Source organism: Carassius gibelio, chromosome B4, assembly GCF_023724105.1.
Source record: "Carassius gibelio isolate Cgi1373 ecotype wild population from Czech Republic chromosome B4, carGib1.2-hapl.c, whole genome shotgun sequence".
Lineage (NCBI taxonomy): Eukaryota > Metazoa > Chordata > Actinopteri > Cypriniformes > Cyprinidae > Carassius > Carassius gibelio.
Window position 1 is genome coordinate 20,932,484 of NC_068399.1, and position 22,247 is coordinate 20,954,730.

Here is a 22,247-nt window from a genome sequence, read left to right on the forward strand (position 1 = left end):
TCGCCCTGTCTCAGAACGGTGCAGAGCCACAACCCATGATTATACTGGCCTCGCGAGAGTGCCAACACCACATGAACACGGTGTCACCCTCAATGTTCAGATGCATCATGTCCCCCATGTTTCTTCGGGCGACGATTGCGATGTCTGTTTGAATGCTGTTTGTGTGAGTTCCACAATAAAAGCATGTTACAATCAACAAAAGAGCTTTACATCCTCTTACACTCATCTCTGTGTCACTCGCCCTGTCTCAGAACAGTGCAGAGCCACAACCTATTATTATAATGGCCTCGCGAAGGAGCGAGAGTGCCAACACCACAAAGACACATGCATCATGTCCCCCACATCACTATGGGTGACGATTGCTCTATGTGTTTAAATGATGTTTTTGTGAGTAAAAATTGTACTAAGAAGCATATATACAAATTCTTGCACCCAACGTTGTGTCACTCGCCCTGTCTCAAACAGCGCAGAGCCACAGTCCATGATTATAATGGCCTCATGATAGCGCAAGAGTGTCACACCATTTCGCGACGCGCCCGCCCTCCCGCCAGTGCTTCCAGCCTCGCGGGGGCGGGGCCCTGGTCAAAATATGCCATCAGTGGCTGTAGACGTAACGCGTCCGCCGTGTCATCTCATGGACGGTAAGAGGGCTATCCCGGGCGTTTCACCGTGGATACTGGGAATAATTCACGACGGATATTCTCTCCAATTCAAACGCAGACCTCCCCGCTTCAATGGCGTGGTCCCGTCACTGACTTTGCCCCAAAACCGTCCTGTTCTGCGACAGGAAGTTCTCAGTCTGCTGTCATAGAGAGCGATAGAGCGAAATTTCCCCTCAGATCGAGCGGAATGCGCATGTTGAATTATCTGGACGATTGGCTGATTTTAGCCCACTCAAGAGATGTGCTATCAGTCACGTGGAAACAATGCTTCGCCGTTTGGATACGCTGGGACTGCGTGTGAATATGCAGAAGAGCGTGTTGTTACGAGTCGGACTGTAACATATCTGTGAATATGTTTGGACTCGATGGCGATACTAGCCCATCTCTCTCTAGAGCATTTCATCGACTCTGCACTGTTTCTGACTGGGCAGGTCGTTTGCACTGAGGGAATTTCAGAGGCTTCTGGGACTGATGGCGGCGGCTTCTTCAGTGTGCCATCTGGGTCTGCTACATTGCGGCCGCTACAGTTTTGGCTGTAACTCGAGTTCCGCCAAGGGCGTGGTCTTCGGTCCACAAGCACTTACGGTCATTCACAGTTGCGTCAGCACTCTGAGACCGTGGAACAGACCAGAAATGTTCAGCCCAGGAGTTCTTTTCTCTGCGAACACGATCTAGGCTGGGGAGCAGTGCTTCTGGGCCTGTGGTCGGAGTCACAGAGAAGGTGACACAAAACCGTTTGGAATAATGGAAGCGGTGTCCTAATATCCCTGCAAGCCTTTCGGTCGAAATTGGAGCGGAAACATGTACTGATTCAAACCGACAACACGTCTGTGGTCTCGTACATAAATCGCCAGGGCGGTGTGCGCTCCAGAGCTCTATTCAAACAGGCAGCGAGTTTCCTGTTGTGGGCGGACCGACACTTAATCTCCATAGGAGCGTCGCACATCCCCGGTACTTTGAACCGTGGAGTGAGCATGCTTTTGAGGAACGGGATTCCTCAAGGAGATGTTGGCTTCACCCAAGATCAGATCTAATGATTTGGGAGGGAGGAAGTGGATTGTTTGCCACGAGCGAGAACACGTTTGCTATCTCACCCCCCCTGCTGGGAGATGCTCTGATCGCGCTGGCCGGAAGCCAGGCTTACACATTCCCTCCTGTGAAGATTCTGCCTGTGTTGTGCAAAATCAGGGAGGAGAAAGCATCAGTTATACTCGTGGCCCCGAACTGGCCGAATCAGCCCTGGTTCGCGGACCTGAGAGAGTTACTGATGGCTCCCCCATGGCGAATCCCCCTCAAGCAGGACCTGCTGTCTCAGGCGAATGGCACTATGTAGCACCCCAGCCCCGAGCTGTGGAACCTTCATGTGTGGCCGCTGCGGGGACCCTAATGAGCGGAACACTCTGCACTGACGAGTGCTAAACACACTTACTGAGACGCGAGCATCATCAAACATTCGCTGCTACGCGCAGAAGTGGTGAGTTTTCACAAAATGGTGCGAGAACATTTATATTGGCCCGGGGACCTGTTCCGTGTCGGATGTTTTGCGCTTTCTACAGCACAGTTGGATAGCGGGAGTTTGAAACCATCCACGCTGAAGGTGTATGTGACCGCTATTACCGCTTTCGTTCCCCGGTTACGGGTAAACGATCGGTAAGCACGCTCTGGTATTCAGTTTTCTCAGGGGAGCAAGTAGATCGTGTACTTCATGGCCGCCTTCCGTGCCGCCGTGGGATTTCGCTCTAGTTTTGAGGGCTCTATCTGCTATTACCGTTCGAGCCATTAGCTTCGATTGCGGTTAAGGAGCTTCCCTGAAGACTGCCTTGCCTCTTGCTCTCGCCTCAGCGAAGTGCCTTGGAGAATTTCGTGAGTGTTTGGTGAACGATATTGCATTGGTTTCGGGCCTGGCGACTGTAATGTCACTCTCCGGCCGAGACCGGGTTTCGTTTCGAAGTCACTCAATACACCGTTTTGTTTCCCTGCCCGCCTTATCTGTTGAGCCGTCAGCCTCGTGCGACGCTGATGCTCAGAGCGCCAGGACCCTGTTAGGGTTTTACGGATGTATATGAATCGCTCGGCCGCCTTTCGTCAGTCGGACCAGCTGTTCGTGTGCTTGGTGGATGTAATAAGGGACGTGCTGTTTCTAAACAGAGACTTTCTCACTGGATCGTGGACGCTATCAAATGCCAGGGGAAGGAGTACCCCCTCAACATCAGAGCTCATTCTGCGAGGACATTATAAATGCTTCCTGATGGGCCTGGTCTAGAGGTATGTCTGTCCAGTATTTATGTTTTGCTGCTGGCTGGTCTTCCCAGAACACAATCGCCAGGTTTTACAAGCTGGATGTACCCTCTGTAGCGTCACATGTTTTTCGGTGAGTTAAATTTTTATTCATTAAAGCTGTTATAACCAGCTATACAGTAGTTACCATGGCTGCTAACTCTGTGTTATGGTTTAAATGGTTTATGCAGCAGTCACCGCAAACGCCGTCGACTCTGTTTAACTCTCATGCTTGAGTGCTTATTGCTTTGTGTCTGCCCTGGTTAGTGCAGATTTCGATATATTGCTTGAAGTTATGCATATTTTGTTAGGGTCGGAGCAGATGTCTCATTGGCCTAGTTCCGCCTATCAGATGCAAGCACTCTTAGCGACACGGCCATTGGCTAGAACTGTACTGCTTATGTGTGGGGGTGATTGACTCCTTTCAGGGCTTATCTTCACTGCTCTCACGGCGGGATTTTATACAGTTCCCATATACGTCTTAGCTGACGTAATGTTGAGTTACCGCCTCGAGAGGGAACGTCTCCGGTTACTATCGTAACCTCGGTTCCCTGAGAGGCGGGAACGAGACATTACGTTAGCCGCCGTGGTCGCTGTTTGATCAGCTGTGCTAGCGTTCAGTCGTGATTCTGACGTAATTTTCGCGCCCATGCATTTTATACTGCACGCTTACCCGCCAGTATTTGCATGCTTCGCGTCAATTGGCCAGCTGTCCCCAGCTGGCGTTAGCCAATAAGATTTCAGTGAAAGTGGAGAAGGGAAGAGTTCCCATATACGTCTTAGCTGACGTAATGTCTCGTTCCCGCCTCTCAGGGAACCGAGGTTACGATAGTAACCGGAGACGTTTTCCACACAGTTTCAGTCGCGACATCATGCAAATGTGGTTTTGTTTTGAAGGAGACATTTTTTTTTTTTTTTTTTTTTTTGCTGGACTCGGTCGAGACCAACTAGAAGACTTGGCGAGTCCAATGGCCAAGTCCGAGACAAGTCCGAGTGCAAATTCAACGAGTCCGAGACAAGTCCGAGACGACAGAAAAATGTCTCGAGTCCGGACTCGAGTCCAAGACCGGACTCGAGTACTACAGCCCTATGTAGGAAATTTACAAAATGTTTTCATGGAACATGATCTTTACTTAATGATTTTTGGCATAACAGAAAAATCAATAATTTTGACCCATACATTTTTTTTCTTTGCTATTGCTGCAAATATAGCAGCAAATTAAGACTGGTTTTGTGGTACAGGGTCACATATGGTCACAGTAGTCATATTTCATTAAATGCCAATTTTATGTGGTATATAAACTAATTTGCAATAAAAATAATATCTTCAGTTTTATATATTATATTGTTGTGAATGTTGTGCTGAAGCTGCTCAGTGCTGGGTCATTTGTGTGTTTTAGAACATGTTCCTCTCAGACTGAGTAGAGGGGAGGGCCAGTGCTCATTATTATGAATTTGTTTGTGTCTGTTTTGCCAGATGTGTCAGTGTCCTCTACTCCTGCCACAACAACATCAGCTTCTCCTCCAGTTTCTCCTCCAGTGCGCTCAACATCAGTCTCTCCTCCACAAACTCTCTTGTGCTCTTACTGCTCTTAGTGCCACTGCTTATACTGATTCAGCAGAACAGAGTGATGAGGAGTTTATTTAAAGTTTATTGAGACATATGTTTTTATTATTTTATTTAGACAACAATCATGTATGATGACGAACTTCCTGATTTATAGATTTATTTCTTTACTTTTTACATGGTGTCTATTTTTTCATGTTTTATTTCCACTCTTGTTCTCATTTAAAGTGTTTTAAATTTGAAATATGAATAACCTAATTTATTTTAAGATATATATTAAGCAATTGTTGCTAGCTGACTGTTGCTGGCACACATTTGTCTTTTAATTAAATCTTGTAATGTTACCTAGTTGTATTTTGGCATTTTTAAACACATAATGCATTTGTAAAATGTTTCATTTTTAAACAATCTTAAATTCTTTTTGTGTTTGTAATTATATTGAACAGAAATAATATTATAGGTGTATTTTTATGTGTAGATGACACATCTGAGAACTGATGATGCCACTCCAAAAGATCAAATCACTGATAACAGGTATTTGTATAGATTTATCATCCTTCTAAACGTGTATTTCAATTGTAGTCCATTACTTCTACAAGAAAAATAATTTATGTTCACTAAATGTGGCAAGCATTATATTTGGACTTTTTTCTCAGTAGCTTTGACACTATATCTACAGTAGTATCATGTAGACTGAACTTTGACTAAAGATGCAAAAGTCATGTTATAAAATATTCCGGATAAGAACCACTAACACGTAGAGAGACAGTCTGACTGACATGTAAACCAGACACAGTCAGTTTTGTTTTCTATGTAATGTTATTTTACATTTTAATTAGTCATAATACATTATTTTCTCATTCATCTTTTTTTAATGGGTGAGATACCACTGATACACTCATAACCAGATTTTTTTTTCTCATGCAAAAATACACTCATGCATTAATTCAACATCGCGTTAGTTCAGGCAGGCCATGTTAGTCACGCTTGCATCAGCCGACAGTCAGCTGTTCCTGACGTGTACCAATCCAGTGTTGACACTTATCACCTTGCGTCTATTTAAATTCCCATTATTCAGCGTCTTTTCCGTTGCATCGCTGCTTTCAGTTAACTCCCTCCTCCAACCCCAACTCCACCAACTGAACCTGTAATCCGATCTAACTTTCTTTCTTTACAGTCACTTCATTGGAAGCAGTCTCTGTCATGTTTCGTTTACAACTCATGTAATTCTTAATTGTAATTATGCTTATAATGGTTCTGTTCTGTACCCCAGGGGGGTTTTTGTCTTGCTGCTCTCCCCACTCTGTCCAAGCATGGCTGCATGGACTGGTGTGTAGAGAACATAACTTTTTGCCCAGAACATAACTATACCGCCAACACTAACAGTATGCAATTTAATTGTCATAAATATACCTGACGGAAGTGGTCCTTATTGAAATTAAATTATTATTGCTTTGTTCAAATGTAAAATTTTAGATGGTGGCAACACTATTCTGGAAGTATCAATGTACAATACAAGGTGGTATAGCAGAAATGTACAGATGCAAACTGATTCTCTCTACTGGTCACAAGGTGAAGAACATGATCACCATTGAATGACAGTTATGATTTATTTGGGCCATCAAAAAAAAAAATATGGAATTAAATTTGACATTAGTTACAGGAATAATTTTGACAGATGTTGAGGTTTCACAACATTTAACTCATAGTTTATTAAGTCTTATACAAAGTTAAGCCTTTATTTACTCAAAATAATGCCCTTTTATAATTTTACAGAGTTGAGTTTATGATATGATATTTGTATACACTAATTTGGGACATTTTCAGTTTGTTATCAGTGCTTTTATCTTGTCTTAGCAGGTGTTTGGCTTTGATGCTGTAAATAAACTGGAGAGTTTCCTGTCTCCTGTAAATCAAAAATGTGTTTGTGCATGTGAGTGCCTCCCCTCACTGAGGTCTTGATGTGTGTGGAGGAGGAGTTCACTGACAGTTTTGATATACTGTATATGGAGAAAATAAAAAAAGTATCCTCTGATTTGTCACTGAAGCTGTTTGATGATTTCCTCTGTTGTGTCTAATAAGGTAATAGCGAGTGTGATTGGAGGGTGTTGGGCCTCTTTCTCTCTCATTAAGGGGGCTGAGAGGATGCCTGTACTTCTGCATTATCAGAGCGAAGAAGCTTGTTCTGGGTGTTGAATTAATCATGTTGCGGATGATGGGAAGATACCTGATGTTCATTTTACTGTCTGCAGTTACAATACTCATCACAGCTGGTAAGTACACAAATTAAATACAACAACATAGAGAGGGATGAAGAAATGTTACGTTCTGTAATTGATCAGAATATTGTGGGATTTAAAAAACTTTAGATTTTTTTGCTACAAGATGTTTGATTGTAGCTTTTTAGATGACAATAGTATTTATTATTATTCATTCACAATACGCCTTTCTCATTTGTTTCAAATATTAGACCGTGTGAATGTGAGGTTGGTTGGTGGTCACAGTCGTTGTGCTGGTCGAGTAGAGGTTCATCACAGAGGTCAGTGGGGAACAGTGTGTGATGTTGCCTGGGATTTGGCTGATGCTGCAGTGGTGTGTAGAGAGCTGGACTGTGGAGAACCTGTAGATGCCTTGGGTAATGCACACTTTGGACAAGGATCAGGACCAGTCTGGACGGATTTTTTCAGATGTGTTGGTTCAGAATCCACACTTAAGGACTGTTTAACAGGAGGATGGGAAGAAGGTGACTGTGATCATTCTAAAGATGCTGGAGTCATCTGCTCAGGTAACATTTGCACACTTGTGGCTGACACATGAGACACCTGAGTTTTGCTATTCATATTTTATCTAAAGTATGAACAGCCACTCAATGTCACAGTTTACAACATTTTAGACTGATGCGCACAATGTGCACAAAAATAAGAACATGGTAAAAAATAATAATAATAATAATAATATTTAACAGTACCGACAAGGCAATTGTGTGATAGTGTATAGCCTATTGCAGGGGTTTTCAAACTGTGGGTCGAGACCCACTTGTGGGTCACAGAATAATACAAGGTGGGTCGCACAAAGTCACTTGGCTGCATCTAAATTTGCATTTCACACACTCACATAGTTCAGTCTAGGGCTGCACGAATGTGATGAGTTAGGCGTGGCCGAGAGCCATGGGAACGGAGCGAGGCCGGTGGAGTGATTGGGAAATGAGCGACACCTGCTCCACTCACCGGTTTCAAGAACCACGGAGGATATCGGAAGGATACAAAAGAGGAGCGACAACAGTGAAGGACGAGAGAGGACCAGGCCTGGGCTTTATTTTGTGTTTGTTTTTTCTTTGTCCGCGGCAGTCATCCACGAGGGGCTGTCACGCTGTTTTGTGTTTATTTGGTTACTAAAACTTTGTTTGGTTGTCCACCGGTTCCCGCTTCCTCCCCGAAGGAGTCTTCGAGGCGGTGGGCCGGTGGGCAACTCACTCCAGCCCACCGCCTCGAGCATCCTCGGCAGCAGACTCCTTCGCCCTGCTCAATGGCACCGCGGATCCACCCTAGCGGCTAAGGATCTTAGGCAGCACATCCCTCCTTCCTCCCGGGCTTCGGCAGAAGTGTAACACGTTAAAAACTTCACAATAACGGGAAGAAGGAGGCGGGAACCGGGAACCCACTCGTCACAACGATATAGCCCACCAACATTAATAACGAACTGCAATATCCTCAGTGTGATTTTCGAATTACAATAGTACAAAAAGTCCACGTGCATTGCGTGTTTTGAAGCGCGGGTATGCAAGAGTTATAATAACAGTGAAGGTCTCAGAGCAATGTCATTTAAAGGTTCAATCGATCCGCATTATTAAAAGAGAAAAAAATTGCTAACTTCAATACACTATATTCTGCATGAGACTGCATACACCAGAAAATTCAAATGTTACGAAAACGGTTTCAGGTAGGCCATGTTCATTAATTTCTATCGTCCATTTGAACTCTGCACTTTTTTTCGTTCGGGAAACGGTTTGTAAAAAGCATTTCATATGTACAGGGTGAGCAGGGCACAAACGCAGGGTTAATTGTAATAATACAAGATTTAAACATTTCCACATAACAAAATGTACAAAAGTTCGCAATAATTCCTAGACATATCATCTCTGTTTAGAGAAAATTTTGCCAATAATGTTCAGAAATATTTTGTAGATATTGCTGAGTATTTATTTAGAACACACAGAAGTGGTGTGCACATCACATGAACCCAAATTTGGGCCAGGTGCAAGACAACAGGATATGCAATCAATAAATACAAAAATGCAGTCTGCACACTGAAAAATACTGCTCCATACAAAAGTGTATTTAATTATTTACAAGGCAACGTTTCGACCCTCAGGTCTTCATCAGGCACAATCTCAATAAGTGAGGAACACCTTTAAATACATAACAGGTGCTCACCTTAAGGTGTTTATTTAACCATCACAAAAATGAATTTCTGCCTGAACTAAATGTCATCCAGTTTTTTCTCTTTTTTTTTTTTTTTTTTTTTAAACGAGACACGTTTATTCTAATTTATAATATATATATATATAATTATTTTAATCTCCAAACTGTTTTAGATGGTTCTGCTTGGCTTATGCTTTTCTAAAAAAAAAGTGCTCCATTCTCGGCGGAAGGATCATGAGTGTATTTACTGCAACAAAGCACAGCAGCGCAGATTACAGTTCCCTGGAGTGAGCCTGTTTCACGGACACTACATATTTTAGCGTCTGTACACAAATATTTAAAGTTAAATATTAGTAGTGAAATTTTTCAAGAGTACTCTAAAATAAAATGGTTCTTTTTCTTAAATACTTAATTTCTGTCATCAAACTTTAAAGTAAGATTAGGCTTAAAGTAATGTCAACCGTTTTTTGTTTCTCAAATATTTTGGTGAGTCGTGAAATAGATTGCACTTGTCTAGGTGGTTCGTGGGATGGAAAAGTTTGTCACTTTGTCTAAATATATGTTCATATGTGTAATGTTTAACACAAATACAGTTCAGAGAGGACCACTTTGGTAAGTTACTTGAGTTTATTGAACACAATTTATCTTCGGCGGTATGGTTCCTCATGGGGGTCCTTGCTCCAAAATAATTGAACACACAAGAGCTTTAACTCAAGAGATCCAGCTGTCTCTAGGCAATGGGTCGTAGTGGCAGGCTTCCATCGAGCCTGGGTCGCATCACCGACCACCGATCTCACCACTTCCCACTTCGACTCAACCTTTTTACCACAGCTCTTCCGGCCGCAGCGTCATATGCAGCTGGGCAACAAGTCCTTGTGCTAGCGCCACAGGCCATGTTGCAAATACATTTTTAGGTAAATTGCTAAAAAGTTGTCATTGGTCGCCGAAGTTGCTAAACGACACCTTGACTCAAGGATCTTGATGTTATTTCATATTTATTTATTATATGTCGCAATGGCGTAGAGAGAGAGAAAAAATATACATTTTCGCTAGCATTTTTTCCTGTATTTTAAATTACACTTCACTCAGATAATGGATAGAAAGATTGAGTTGTGAGAAAATGAAACCAACAATGTACCTGAATGATCAACAATTATAGGTGCATAATGTTTTTATACAGTCTGGGTTTACCACAAGTAAACGATTAAACAACCAATTAGTGCAATTAATGATCAAATGGAACTAGCAACCTAATTCACATGTGACGTGAGTATTTCTAGGCACCTCTAGCCAATGTGCTGCGCTGGCTAACTTTTCAGTACTTGCTTCTTTGTGTGGTTAAGAGGAAAATGCATATCTTTGAACTTCTAATAGTCATTAAGGTAGTCAAAAATCCCAGCTAAATCTAAACAACAAATGGCTAAATTGGTAACAACACTGGCTTCAGTTTCCCACCCCAAGCCACAGAGGTTGCTTTTAAGCAGGAGGAAGCTGCCTCCCCGGACAATCACAGCCCCTACTCATCTGCCTCACAGCTCTCTACTTCATTTAAAATCAGAATTTATTTTATAGCAATATCACTGCCTGTTACACAAAATGCCATTGCCTTGGAGAAACCTCCAATGGTTCAGAGTTTTCCATGGATTATTCTGATTAATCATATAAATATAATATCTATTGATGTTAAATATATATATATATATATATATATATATATATATATATATATATATATATATAGAGAGAGAGAGAGAGAGAGAGAGAGAGAGAGAGAGAGAGAGAGAGAGAGAGAGAGAGAGAGAGAGACCTAATCAAACAATAGCCTTTAAAATTGCATTATTATAGCAATGAGGCAATGGTGATTGGTTTAAGTGAAGTATGAAAAACAATTAATTACACTGTTCCATTGAACAAACTTAACATAATGCATCGCAAACAATATAAATGTACATGAACATTATATCAAAAGCCTTCAAAGGGGACCAACATCCCAAAAATAGTTTCTACATGTCACTGTACAATCTGGTCCTCGTTTGGCTAAACATTTCATTCAAATGTACACAATCTTTAATATTTGGACAATTCTTTATGACAGGCATGCTATAGCAATCATAAATCCTTGAATGTGGACATCAAATGTTGCCATTTTTCTTTACGTTCAGCTATTTCACTGACATAATCTGTTCATCTTTCCCCATAGGTGGCATGAATCAAAGAAGGGTTTATGATCAGAATTTTTGAAGCCCTGCCTTTCGGTTTCTCATTAGCCCACTGGAGTGGCTAATCTGAAATTTCTGGGAAAAGAAACTAATAATCGATCTGTCAGCTCCATATAATTTGCCATTTTCAAGCATAATCACCTCGATTGCTCTTGATGAATTCTCTCTCCCAACCGCAGAATAATGATCATGCAATAAATATGGAGAGAGAGAGAGAGAAGTATTGCGTCTTAGCACTTGGCTGGCAAAAGTTGACATCACCTCAGCTTTCAATCTATGCCCATGCATCCAGATTCATGGCACTTATTTGGGGTACACTGTTGTATGCTTAACTTCGAATACATGCCGAACCAAGATTTTCTGATGTTATTGGAAGCATCTTATTGGATTTGATAAACAACTATGCAAAGTAATCCTCATAGCATCCCCTTTAGACAACTCAAATTGCTCTGAGTATTGAACTCCCTCTCAGGTCGAGCAACCTTGCCTTTTCTGACAAACTGCCGGTGGAGTTTACCTGTCTGATGCCGTTAGTATTAAACTCCTGTCAGATGCTTCAAGAGCTTTCCCGGTCGAGTGAACGTTTTCTTTCAACTAACAGCGTTGCTTACCCGTCCGTGCGCGAGTATTGAACTCTCGTCAAAGGCTGCAAGAGCCCTACCGGTCAAGCATTCTTGGCCTTTCCATCCGACTACCAGTGTACCCATCTGGTGCCAATGCGTATGCACAAATTTCGGATCCGATTTGAGCTTCGGATGCGTTCAAATATTTGAACTTCTGCGGCTAGACCATATGCGACCGCCTGACCGAATGTGATGTATTCTAATCAAAACAATTGGCGCAAGGTTAGAATTACCAATATTTTGTTCACTTTAACACTATTCTTTAAACACAAAACATGGGGGATACCAGTTCTTTTCCCCTCATTGGAAATGCATGGTGTAAACTCAGAGTGGCCTACATGAAATCATTTCTGCCGCTCGACAGAGCAACATGGGCATAAAAACTAAGCTGTATTGGATCAGACTGTCCGTACAGTATCTGTGACTGGACAAACGACTCAACAAAATGGATAAAGAATGCCAAGTACAAGCCTATAAGAGGACGAAACAGCTTGTGAAAAGTAAACATTTTACGTTATGTTTTGCTTAATTTTAAGAGTGATAATGACTTTAGTAAAAGCCTGTCGTACTTTATTATTGATATATTAAAAGTATTTGTAACATTGACAAAGCAGGTCCACTGAAGTGCCTTGAAATGCGCAGCTTTATTCTGTGTATTGTGTGCTGAGGCTGCCTAATCATTTTCACAAATACGTGCTGTAAAATAAATATATAACGTGAGAATTTGTATATAAAATATGAAAAAAAAAACATGGTCATTGGTTACTACTTAAACCTTGGTAAAAACAATGTTTTGCTTCATTAACCATAGTTTAACTATGGTATCTGTAGTAAAACTGTGGTTATAGGCTATAATTGGTAATAAAAACGCCAAAAAGAAAAACCTGTCTAGCCTACTTTACATTTACTATAGTAATATCATGGCTAATTTAAGTAAGGGATTGTGTATAATAATACAAAATAAATGTTTTAATAGATTATGACATCACAAAATATCAGGGAGTGAGATTTATTTGATTGTGATGCGAAGGAGCATTAGCCGTGCAAGGGGACAGGACTAATGACAGATCATTGCAGAGTAAGTAGTGTGTAGCCTATCATATAATTAGAATATCATCAAAAAGTTGATTTCACTAATTCCATTCAAAAAGTGAAACTTGTATAATATATTCATTCATTACACATATACTGATATATTTCAAATGTTTATTTCTTTAAATTTTGATGATTATAACAACTAATGACAACTAAGGAAAATCCCAAATTCAGTATCTCAGAAAATTTGAATATTGTGAAAAGGTTCAATATTGAAGACACTTGGTGCCACACTCTAATCAGCTAATTAACTCAAAACACATGCAAAGTCTTTAAATGGTCTCTCAGTCTAGTTCTGTAGGCTACACAATCATGGGGAAGACTGCTGACTTGACAGTTGTCCAAAAGACTACCATTGAAACCTTGCACAAGGAGGGCAAGACACAAAAGGTCATTGCAAAAGAGGCTGGCTGTTCACAGAGCTCTGTGTCCAAGCACATTAATAGAGAGGTGAAGGGAAGGAAAAGATGTGGTAGAAAAAAATTGTACAAGCAATAGGGATAACCGCACCCTGGAGAGGATTGTGAAACAAAACCCATTCAGAAATGTGGGGGAGATTCACAAAAAGTGGAATGCAGCTGGAGTCAGTGCTTCAAGAACCACTACGCACAGACGTATGCAAGACATGGGTTTCAGCTGTCGCTACATCAGGGTGTGGCCAAGTAAAAAAAATATAAAAAATAGCTAGTTTTATTTAAATATAGCTAAAATAGCTCATTGTTGCAAAAAATAAATAAATAAATAAAAAATGTCACAGCTACAATGGGGAAGTAGCTAAATTTGGTGATAAAATCCCAAAATTGGCAACACTGCTAGACGACAGCACCACGGTCACTCGCTTTCAATGTCAACACTATGCTTCCAGTAACTTTTTCTAACTTATTTTAACATGTTCATTGAAAAGGACTTACTAAATGAATTTTAATCCATGCATGAACCTTTTCATATAAACTGGAATAAATACAAAACAATAGTCAAACTAAAGCTGAAATGAGAAGTGCGTTAGTAATAAATAGTATAGTGAATAAATGAAATAATCATAACTAAAGGACATATGAAAGCATGTATTTCTGTATATTTCAAAATAACTTGCATTTAAAGTCAATAAATCCTTGATTAATATGAATACTTTGATAAAAAAAAAATGTGCTTAAATTATAGTCATTTAATCTATTAATGAGTGAGCGAGTTTTTAGATATGGTAAGATTAAACCTATTTTTGTGAATAAAGTACCACATTTCAGCTATGATTTTCTTATGGTGAGTACACAAAATTTTATATTTTATTCTTGCTTCTAGAAAATCCTTCTAACAACTTCACGTGGCTGTCTACATTTGATTTTAAAGTGGCTTTAGGCACTCATTACATTTTCACACTAGAGGTATTTGGCACAACACACTGGATAACCGGCCAATCAGCATACACCTTTTCAGAACGATGAGCTTTGTAAACATTTCAGAAAGGTGGGGCATAGACGAGAAACAATAATGTACAGTTTGTGGAAAATAATGTTTTTTTTTTCTTTTTTTTACCTTAAACTGCATAAACACATTGCATTACTCCAAATACATAAAATAATGTTCTATTTAACAACGTCATATGACCCCTTTAAAAAAAAATCAAGAATGGGGTGTAACTGGTGTGTTTTATGTCGTAGGCCTAGAATAAATGGTAACACTTTAGTATAGGGTCCAATTCACACTGATAACTAGCTGCTTATTAGCATGTCTATTATTAACATATTGGCTGTTTATTAGTGCTTATAAAGTACATATAATGCATGACATCCATAATCCTACCCAATTCCCTAAACTTAACAACTACCTTATAAACTATAAGTAAGCATCAAATAAGGAGTTAATTGAGGCAAAAGTTATAGTTAATGGTTAGTTAATAGTGTGAATTGGACCCTAAAATAAAGTGTGACCGAATAAATTTTTTTAATTTAATTATTTAATCAAACTCCCATTCATAACATCTATGGACTATGGAACAGGAAGTGCTAAAATGCTAATTCGCTTACAGGTTAGCAGACTCACAGTCATGTTTTGGCTGCTTTAAGAGCTGCTGCTGCGTATTTTCTCACAACTCTTTACATATTCTGACCCACTTCAGGTCTCTACTAATAATGAGCTGAGTTAAATCGGGTGTGTTTGACGAAGGAGAGAATGCTGGAATTGCTCCAGGCATCGAAAACTGCTGCATTTCAGAGACATGCTCTTAAATCTGACTCCTATATCAAATACTTGCCTGCACAGTTTAGGGCAGCTTAAATGAACTTTTTGGTAACTTTATGAATTAACTGATGCCATAACTACGACACTGCATGCTCATAGTCATAGTTTCATTTGTGCTTTAGTATAATACAGCATGCGCCACTGCATTTGCAGAACACAATATAACGGCTGACAGGAGAGGAAGATTAGTTTTTACTGGCATTTGGTCTGTCAACATCTTTACTGGCATATGGTCTGACAACATCAACAGCTCCCTCGTCACCTGGGGGGTATTCCAGAAAGCAGGTTATGTGACGTACTCGGTATCTTTAAGAGTAAGCGGATAACCTCAAATTTCGGTTCCAAAAACGGAGGTAACTTTCAGGGTATGTTAGTAGTCATAGCAGCTCACTTCAGCAAGCCTTCAGTGGGCATGACAGATAGCGCAAAACATTATATAATATTACAATATGTAATATAGCCTATTTTATATATATATATATATATTTTTTTTTATTATTATACCTTTATTTAACCAGGAGGTCCCATTGAGATTCAGAATCTCTTTTACAAGAGAGACCTGACCAAGGTAGCAGCCAAATCACAACAAATGCATACATAACAAACACTAAAGTACATTTTAACAATAAAAGAAGTACAAAATATTAAAAATAAAAATATAAAACACAATGAGACTCTTAAGAAAAACAAGAACATGTCTCCATCACAACACTCTTTATAGTAGTTTTAAATTCATTTAAGGACATAAGGGTTTCTAACTTTAGCTCTTTTTGTAGATTATTCCACCCCCAAGGTGCTAAATAAGAAAAGGCAGTTTTTCCCAATTCAGTTATAACTCGTGGCACATTAAAAAGCAACCACTTTGAGGAGCGTAGCTGATAGGTACCAGAGCAAACAGAGAGGAGGTTACAGAGGTACAGTGGAAATTTGCCAAGTATAGCTTTATAAATAAAGATATACCAGTGCTGTTGTCTACAAATTTTAAGTGATGTCCAACCAACTAAATCATAAAGAATGCAGTGATGGGTAAGGGACTTTGTATTTGTTATGAATCGTAGTGATGCATGGTAAACTGAATCTACATGACGCAGGATGGAAAATGCAGCATGCATGTACAATATATCTCCATAATCAATTACAGGCAGAAAAGTAGCTTCCACAAGTTTCTTTCTAGCACTAAAAGTAAAGCAAGATTTGTTTCTGTAATAGAAGCCAAGCTTGACTTTAAGTTTCTTAACTAAAGCAGTAATATGTTCATTGAAGGAAAGCTTATCATCTATCCATATCCCCAAGTACTTATATGAAGACACTCTTTCAATTGATTTCCCATCTAATGACAAAATGCCACAATTGTCGAGTAGCTGTGCTCGAGCTTTTGAGAAGACCATAAACTTTGTTTTCTGTGTATTTAAAACCAATTTTAGACTCAATAATGTTTATTGCAATGCCTGAAATGCAGTCTGAAGTTCCTGCACTGCTACTGAAATGGTGGAAGCCTGGGTGTAAACCACTGTATCATCAGCGTATAAATGTAATTTGGCTTGAACATCTCTATCCAAATCATTTATAAAAATTGAAAACAAAATGGGTCCTAAGATTGATCCTTGAGGGACACCTTTAGTTATCTCAAGAAAATCAGATTTATAACCCTCAGCATAAACACATTGAATACGATCTACCAAATAATTCTGGAACCATGCAACAGCCTTCTCACTTAAACCAATTGAACGTAGTTTGGTCAATAACAATCCATGATCAACCGAATCAAATGCCTTAGAAAGATCAACAAATAATGCAGCAGAATGTTGCTTCTTATCTAAGGCCCCAATAATATCATTTGTCACTAATGTAGCAGCAGTGATAGTGCTATGGCCACTTCTGAACCCTGACTGAAAATTATTTAAAATATTTTTGTCAGTCAAATACTGTTTTAACTGTACATTCACAAATGATTCCAAGATCTTTGACAAAACAGAAAGTTTTGATATTGGACGGTAATTATTCAATTCTGATGGGTCTCCACCTTTATGTAAAGGGAGAACATAGGCTGCCTTCCAACTTTTAGGAATGGAGTTAGAAAGAAGACTCAAATTAAAAATATGCGCTATGGGCTCAGCAATAATATCAGCTGCCACTTTTAACAGAAAGGGATCCAGATTATCTGTACCTGCTGACTTTTTGTGATCAATGTCTCTGAGGGCTTTATGAACTTCTGAAACTGAAATCGGTTTAAAATTAAACAATTCCCGGTTTACATTTTCAGATGCTGACATGGCTGGACATGGGACAGATTTATTTACGGTTTGATTAAATATGAATCCAGCCTGAATAAAGTGTTTATTAAACTGATTGACTATGACTACTTTATCTTTTATTTCATCTGAACCAATAAGAATCTGATCTGGGAGGTTTGAGGTCACACGTGCACCCGATAAAGATTTAATTGATTTCCAAAACTTTAAAGGATTGTTTAAGTTTTCTGTGGTTGACTTAAAAAAAAACTCAGATTTGGACTTTCTAATCATCAAAGTACACTTGTTTCTTACAGTTCTAAATGCAGTCCAATCAGCAGAAGAGTCGGAAAATCTGGCTTGTGCCCACATTTTATTTCTCAAACAGATTAGCTCTGATAGGCTGTCTGAAAACCAATGATTGTCCTTACCACTGATCCTAAACTTTTTGATTGGTACATATTTATTTACAATGGAAATAAAATTTGAATGAAAAAAATCCCATGCCATTTCAGCATCCGAAAACAAAGACACCCTGCTGAGTTCACTATGATACAGATCATGCAGAAAAGCTTGTTGTTCAAAACTTTTGAAATGTCTTTTTAGGATCATGCGTGGTTTTACCTTAGGGATTTTTGTATTTCTTACACAAGCGACTGCACAATGGTCACTGACATCATTACAAAATACGGCAGTTGAGGTGTATTTATGAACTGAGTTTGTTACGATTAGATCTAGGAGAGTAGATTTTATTTCTGCTTTGGGATTTATTCTTGTCGGTTCATTAATAAGTTGCACTAAATTTAAGTCATTACATAAGTCTTTAAAACAATCAGAGTTCCCAGACAGCCAGTCCCAGACATGGGGACTTGAGACTTGGTGACTTGGACTCGAGTCGACTCGAGTCGCTATTTTTAGGACTTGAGACTTGACTCGGACTTGGAAGTTAAAGACTCGGGACTTGACTTGACTTGAGACACGATGACTTGAATGACTTGAGTGTTAATCAAATCATGTTTTCAGTTTGAATATAAAATATATAAATTATTTTTTTAAATAAAGTTGATTACTCAGCTGGAGCGCAGGCTGAGAATAGCGTCGTGACTGGATCAGGACACTATCATCAGTCATGCCCTCTTTACCTTACACACACCACGCCCACTTAAATCAGATATCACATCACATCACATCAACATGTCAGCCTGAGAGGTACCGAGGGTCATCGCTTTTGTCTTCAATAGTTCGCGACTAAAAACGCGTGGAAAACGCTAGTCGCGCCGCTTTCTCCTCCTTTCCAAAGCGCTCGGGCAGAAGTGCTCCTGGGGCGTCTGACTTTGCTAAGCATACATGATGACACGCTCTCTCTCAATGAAGACGCGGAAATTTCATCAAAGGATAAATGGATTTGAAGCACTAAAAATCGCTCGCAGTAGCTCTGCTACTAAATTCACGTTGATACGGGAAAGGATTAAGCTGATTGGTTAGTTATTGTCACATGACCTGCAGTGCGCTTGCAGCATTCTGAAAAGTTTAGATGTTTTTAACTCGATGCGGTGCGCGTCGTGATCGCGTTGCTTCCATTATGAGCGCGCATACCGCGCGCCTACATTGGAAATAACGAACTTGCGCGTGCAAAAGACGTGATGTGAACAGCCCCTAATGATCCGCTAGCAGGCCGTCAAAAAAACGCATTCCAGGGGCGGCGCTAGGGCTGGGCTAAGGGGGCAAAAGCCCCGAATATTTTGTTACATTGTCTTTCTCATAGAGCAAAACAATTAATCAGAAAAACAAATGTAGCTGCCGCGATTACCCAATCATGAGAAGTGCATATATATATATATATATATATATATATATATATATATATATATATATATATATACAGTACAGACCAAAAGTTTGGACACACCTTCTCATTCAAAGAGTTTTCTTTATTTTCATGACTATGAAAATTGTAGAGTCACACTGAAGGCATCAAGGTCTATTTGAGCAAGAAGGAGAGTGATGGGGTGCTGCGCCAGATGACCTGGCCTCCACAGTCACCGGACCTGAACCCAATCCAGATGGTTTAGGGGTGAGCTGGACCGCAGACAGAAGACAAAAGGGCCAACAAGTGCTAAGCATCTCTCGGGGAACTCCTTTAAGACTGTTGAAGACCATTTCAGGTGACTAGCTCTTGAAGCTCATCAAGAGAACGCCAAGAGTGTGCAAAGCAGTAATCAAAACAAAAAGTGGCTACTTTGAAGAACCAAGAATATTACATATTTTCGGTTGTTTCACACTTTTTTGTTATGTATATAATTCCACATGTGTTAATTCATAGTTTTGATGCCTTCAGTGTGAATCTACAATTTTCATAGTTATGAAAATAAAGAAAACTCTTTGAATGAGAAGGTGTGTCCAAACTTTTGGTCTGTACTGTACATAACAAAAAAGTATGAAACAACTGAAAATACGTCATATTTATATTCTATACTCTGAGAGAGAGAGAGAAAGAGAGAGAGAGAGTGTGTGAGAGAGAGAGAGCGAGAGAGAGAGAGAGAGAGAGAGAGAGAGAGAGAGAGGAGAAATGTAACAGTTTAATGTTGTATGTAAACTGTGTTTGAGAGAGAGAGAGAGAGAGAGAGAGAGAGGTGTTCAGAGAGGAGTCTGTTGGATGTTTAGTTTTATGGACTCAATGTTGAAAATGTAAAACATTTCAAACACTGTTGGCAGAAGTGAAAAATAAATAATTTTAGGAAGTTACAATTTTGTTTGATTCCATGATGTATATTACTGCACATGAGTATTTACAATGCAAATCCAAATTATTTTAATTTACTGACAGTTACTTATATCTTGTCTTTTAACTTTATTAAGGTCAGATTCTGCAGGTAAAATAACAATATTAAGGTGACTTGACTTGGACTTGACTTGACATAGCTTGTGACTTGACTTGACTTGACTTGCCCAAGAAAAAAATACTTGGGACTTACTTGAGACTTGAAGGTTAAGACTTGAGACTTACTTGAGACTTGCACATGTGTGACTTGGTCCCATCTCTGGCCAGTCCCAATTCATATCACCCATAAGAATAAATTCAGAGTCATTAATTTTATGTAATATTTCGGATATAGATTGGAAAGCATCCTTTGAAGCAGATGGAGGTCTATAGCACCCAACTACTGTAATATCAGCGTCTTTTGAAATATTCACTTTCACTGTCAGAATTTCAAACTGTTTAGCTTTAGTTAGTGACAGGGTTACCGAGCTTAAAAACTTGGATTTCACATATATGGCAACCCCACCTCCTTTGCCAACCCGATCAGTTCTATAAACTTTAAAACCTTCAATAGAAATAAATTCATCAGATACAGATTTTTTTTAAGCCAGGTTTCAGAAATAATAATGATATCAGCATTGGTTGTATTAGCCCAGATCCTAATCATATCCATTTTAGGGACTAGGCTTCTAACGTTTAAATGTATAAACCCAAGGCCATGTCTGCTTTTGAAATCTGAAGGAGTGGCTAAGGATTGCAAAGTATTAAGAAGACCAAGAACAGGACCAGGATTGGGCTGAACATTACCAGATAACATCAATAAAAGCATAATCAAACAACGTAGTTTTTGTTTAGCTGGGTAATATTTATCATTACCACTGTCCTCTGTACATCTCATAATAACTTGTAGATGAAATTGAGAAATGACCGTAATTTAACTGTATCGGTATACTACTCATTTTGGGCATATTAAATTCATCTAGTATAGGGCTGGACTGTAAAAGTATGAAGAGTATAAAAAAATGCATGATGTCAAGTTACCAGGTTTAGTTGAAGACAGCCTTAACAGGGGTGAACAGTAGCTTGGAGTCAAAAAGTAAGGGCTATAGGATGGAGGCTAGCAGGGAAGCTTCCAGGTGATAGCTCGCAAGCAAGGCTAATAGTAGCAGGCTAGGAGTAGGGTTATCAGCAACAAAGCTAGCAGCAGGGCATCCAGGTGGTGGCTAGCTAGTGGGGCCAGCAACAAGGCATCCGAAAGGTGGCTAGCAAGTGGAGCTAGTAGCAGAATCCTGGTGGTAGCTAGCAAGGGCAGCTAGCAGCAAGGCATCCAGGTGGTAGCTACCAGCAACAGGCTAACAACAGAGCATCCAGGTGATGGCTAGCAGACAAAGCCACCAGCAGCAGGCTATGAAGCAAGGCCACCAACAGCAGGCTAGCAGCAGAGCTACCAGTAGCAGGGTAGCAGCAGGGCATCCAAGAACCGGCTAGCAAGCAAGCAGGACTACTGACAGCAAGCTAGCAGCAGTAATTCCAGCAGCAAGGTAGCAATAGATCATGCAGGTGGTAACTAGCTGCAGGGCTAGTTGCAGCAGGCTAACAAGCAGGGCTACCTGTAGCAGGCTGCTAGCAGGGCATCCAGGTGGTGGCTAGCAAACAGGGCTACCAGGTGGTCAATGTCCAGGTTTTAAGTTCAAAATTCAGCCTTATCCGCTATTAAAATAATCCCAGTATGGAAGAGAATGTCCTGTTTCTCAAGAGTATACTCATTTGAGTTTAAAAGACATAAAAAAGACATAAAACATCACAAAAAAAAAACTAAAACCTTGAGATCTCAAACACTGAGGTCAACACATAGGTGTGGCTCGGCTGCCATCTTGGATGTTGCTTCAAAGCATATATATATATGATATGTTAATGAGGAAGCGCTAAAATATGTAATAAATAAGGCAATATATTATTCTAAAATGATTATTTCTTTTATTGGCATATATAAGAGTTATCTATAAATTATGTATTAAGACGTATGCATAAATTATAAAACACTATGACAAGGTAATGTTTAACATATATTTTATTTATTACATGTTATATCTCACACATGGAGTGGTATTTTCTATAATGTCTAAATTCTAAATCAAAATACATATCTGATA

The 22,247-nt window shown here is 39.6% G+C and overlaps 1 protein-coding gene across 1 annotated transcript in view; it reads left to right on the forward strand.

Annotated features, from left to right (window-relative positions):
* Positions 1 to 6,662: 6,662 nt before the first annotated feature.
* Positions 6,663 to 22,247, forward strand: part of LOC127956567 (uncharacterized) — a 355,838-nt gene continuing 340,253 nt past the window's right edge. Inside the window, exons 1-2 of the mRNA XM_052554600.1 lie at positions 6,663 to 6,779; positions 6,977 to 7,291. Coding sequence (XP_052410560.1) covers positions 6,710 to 6,779; positions 6,977 to 7,291 — 385 coding nt within the window. The 5' untranslated portion in view covers positions 6,663 to 6,709. The remainder of the gene's footprint in view (positions 6,780 to 6,976; positions 7,292 to 22,247) is intronic.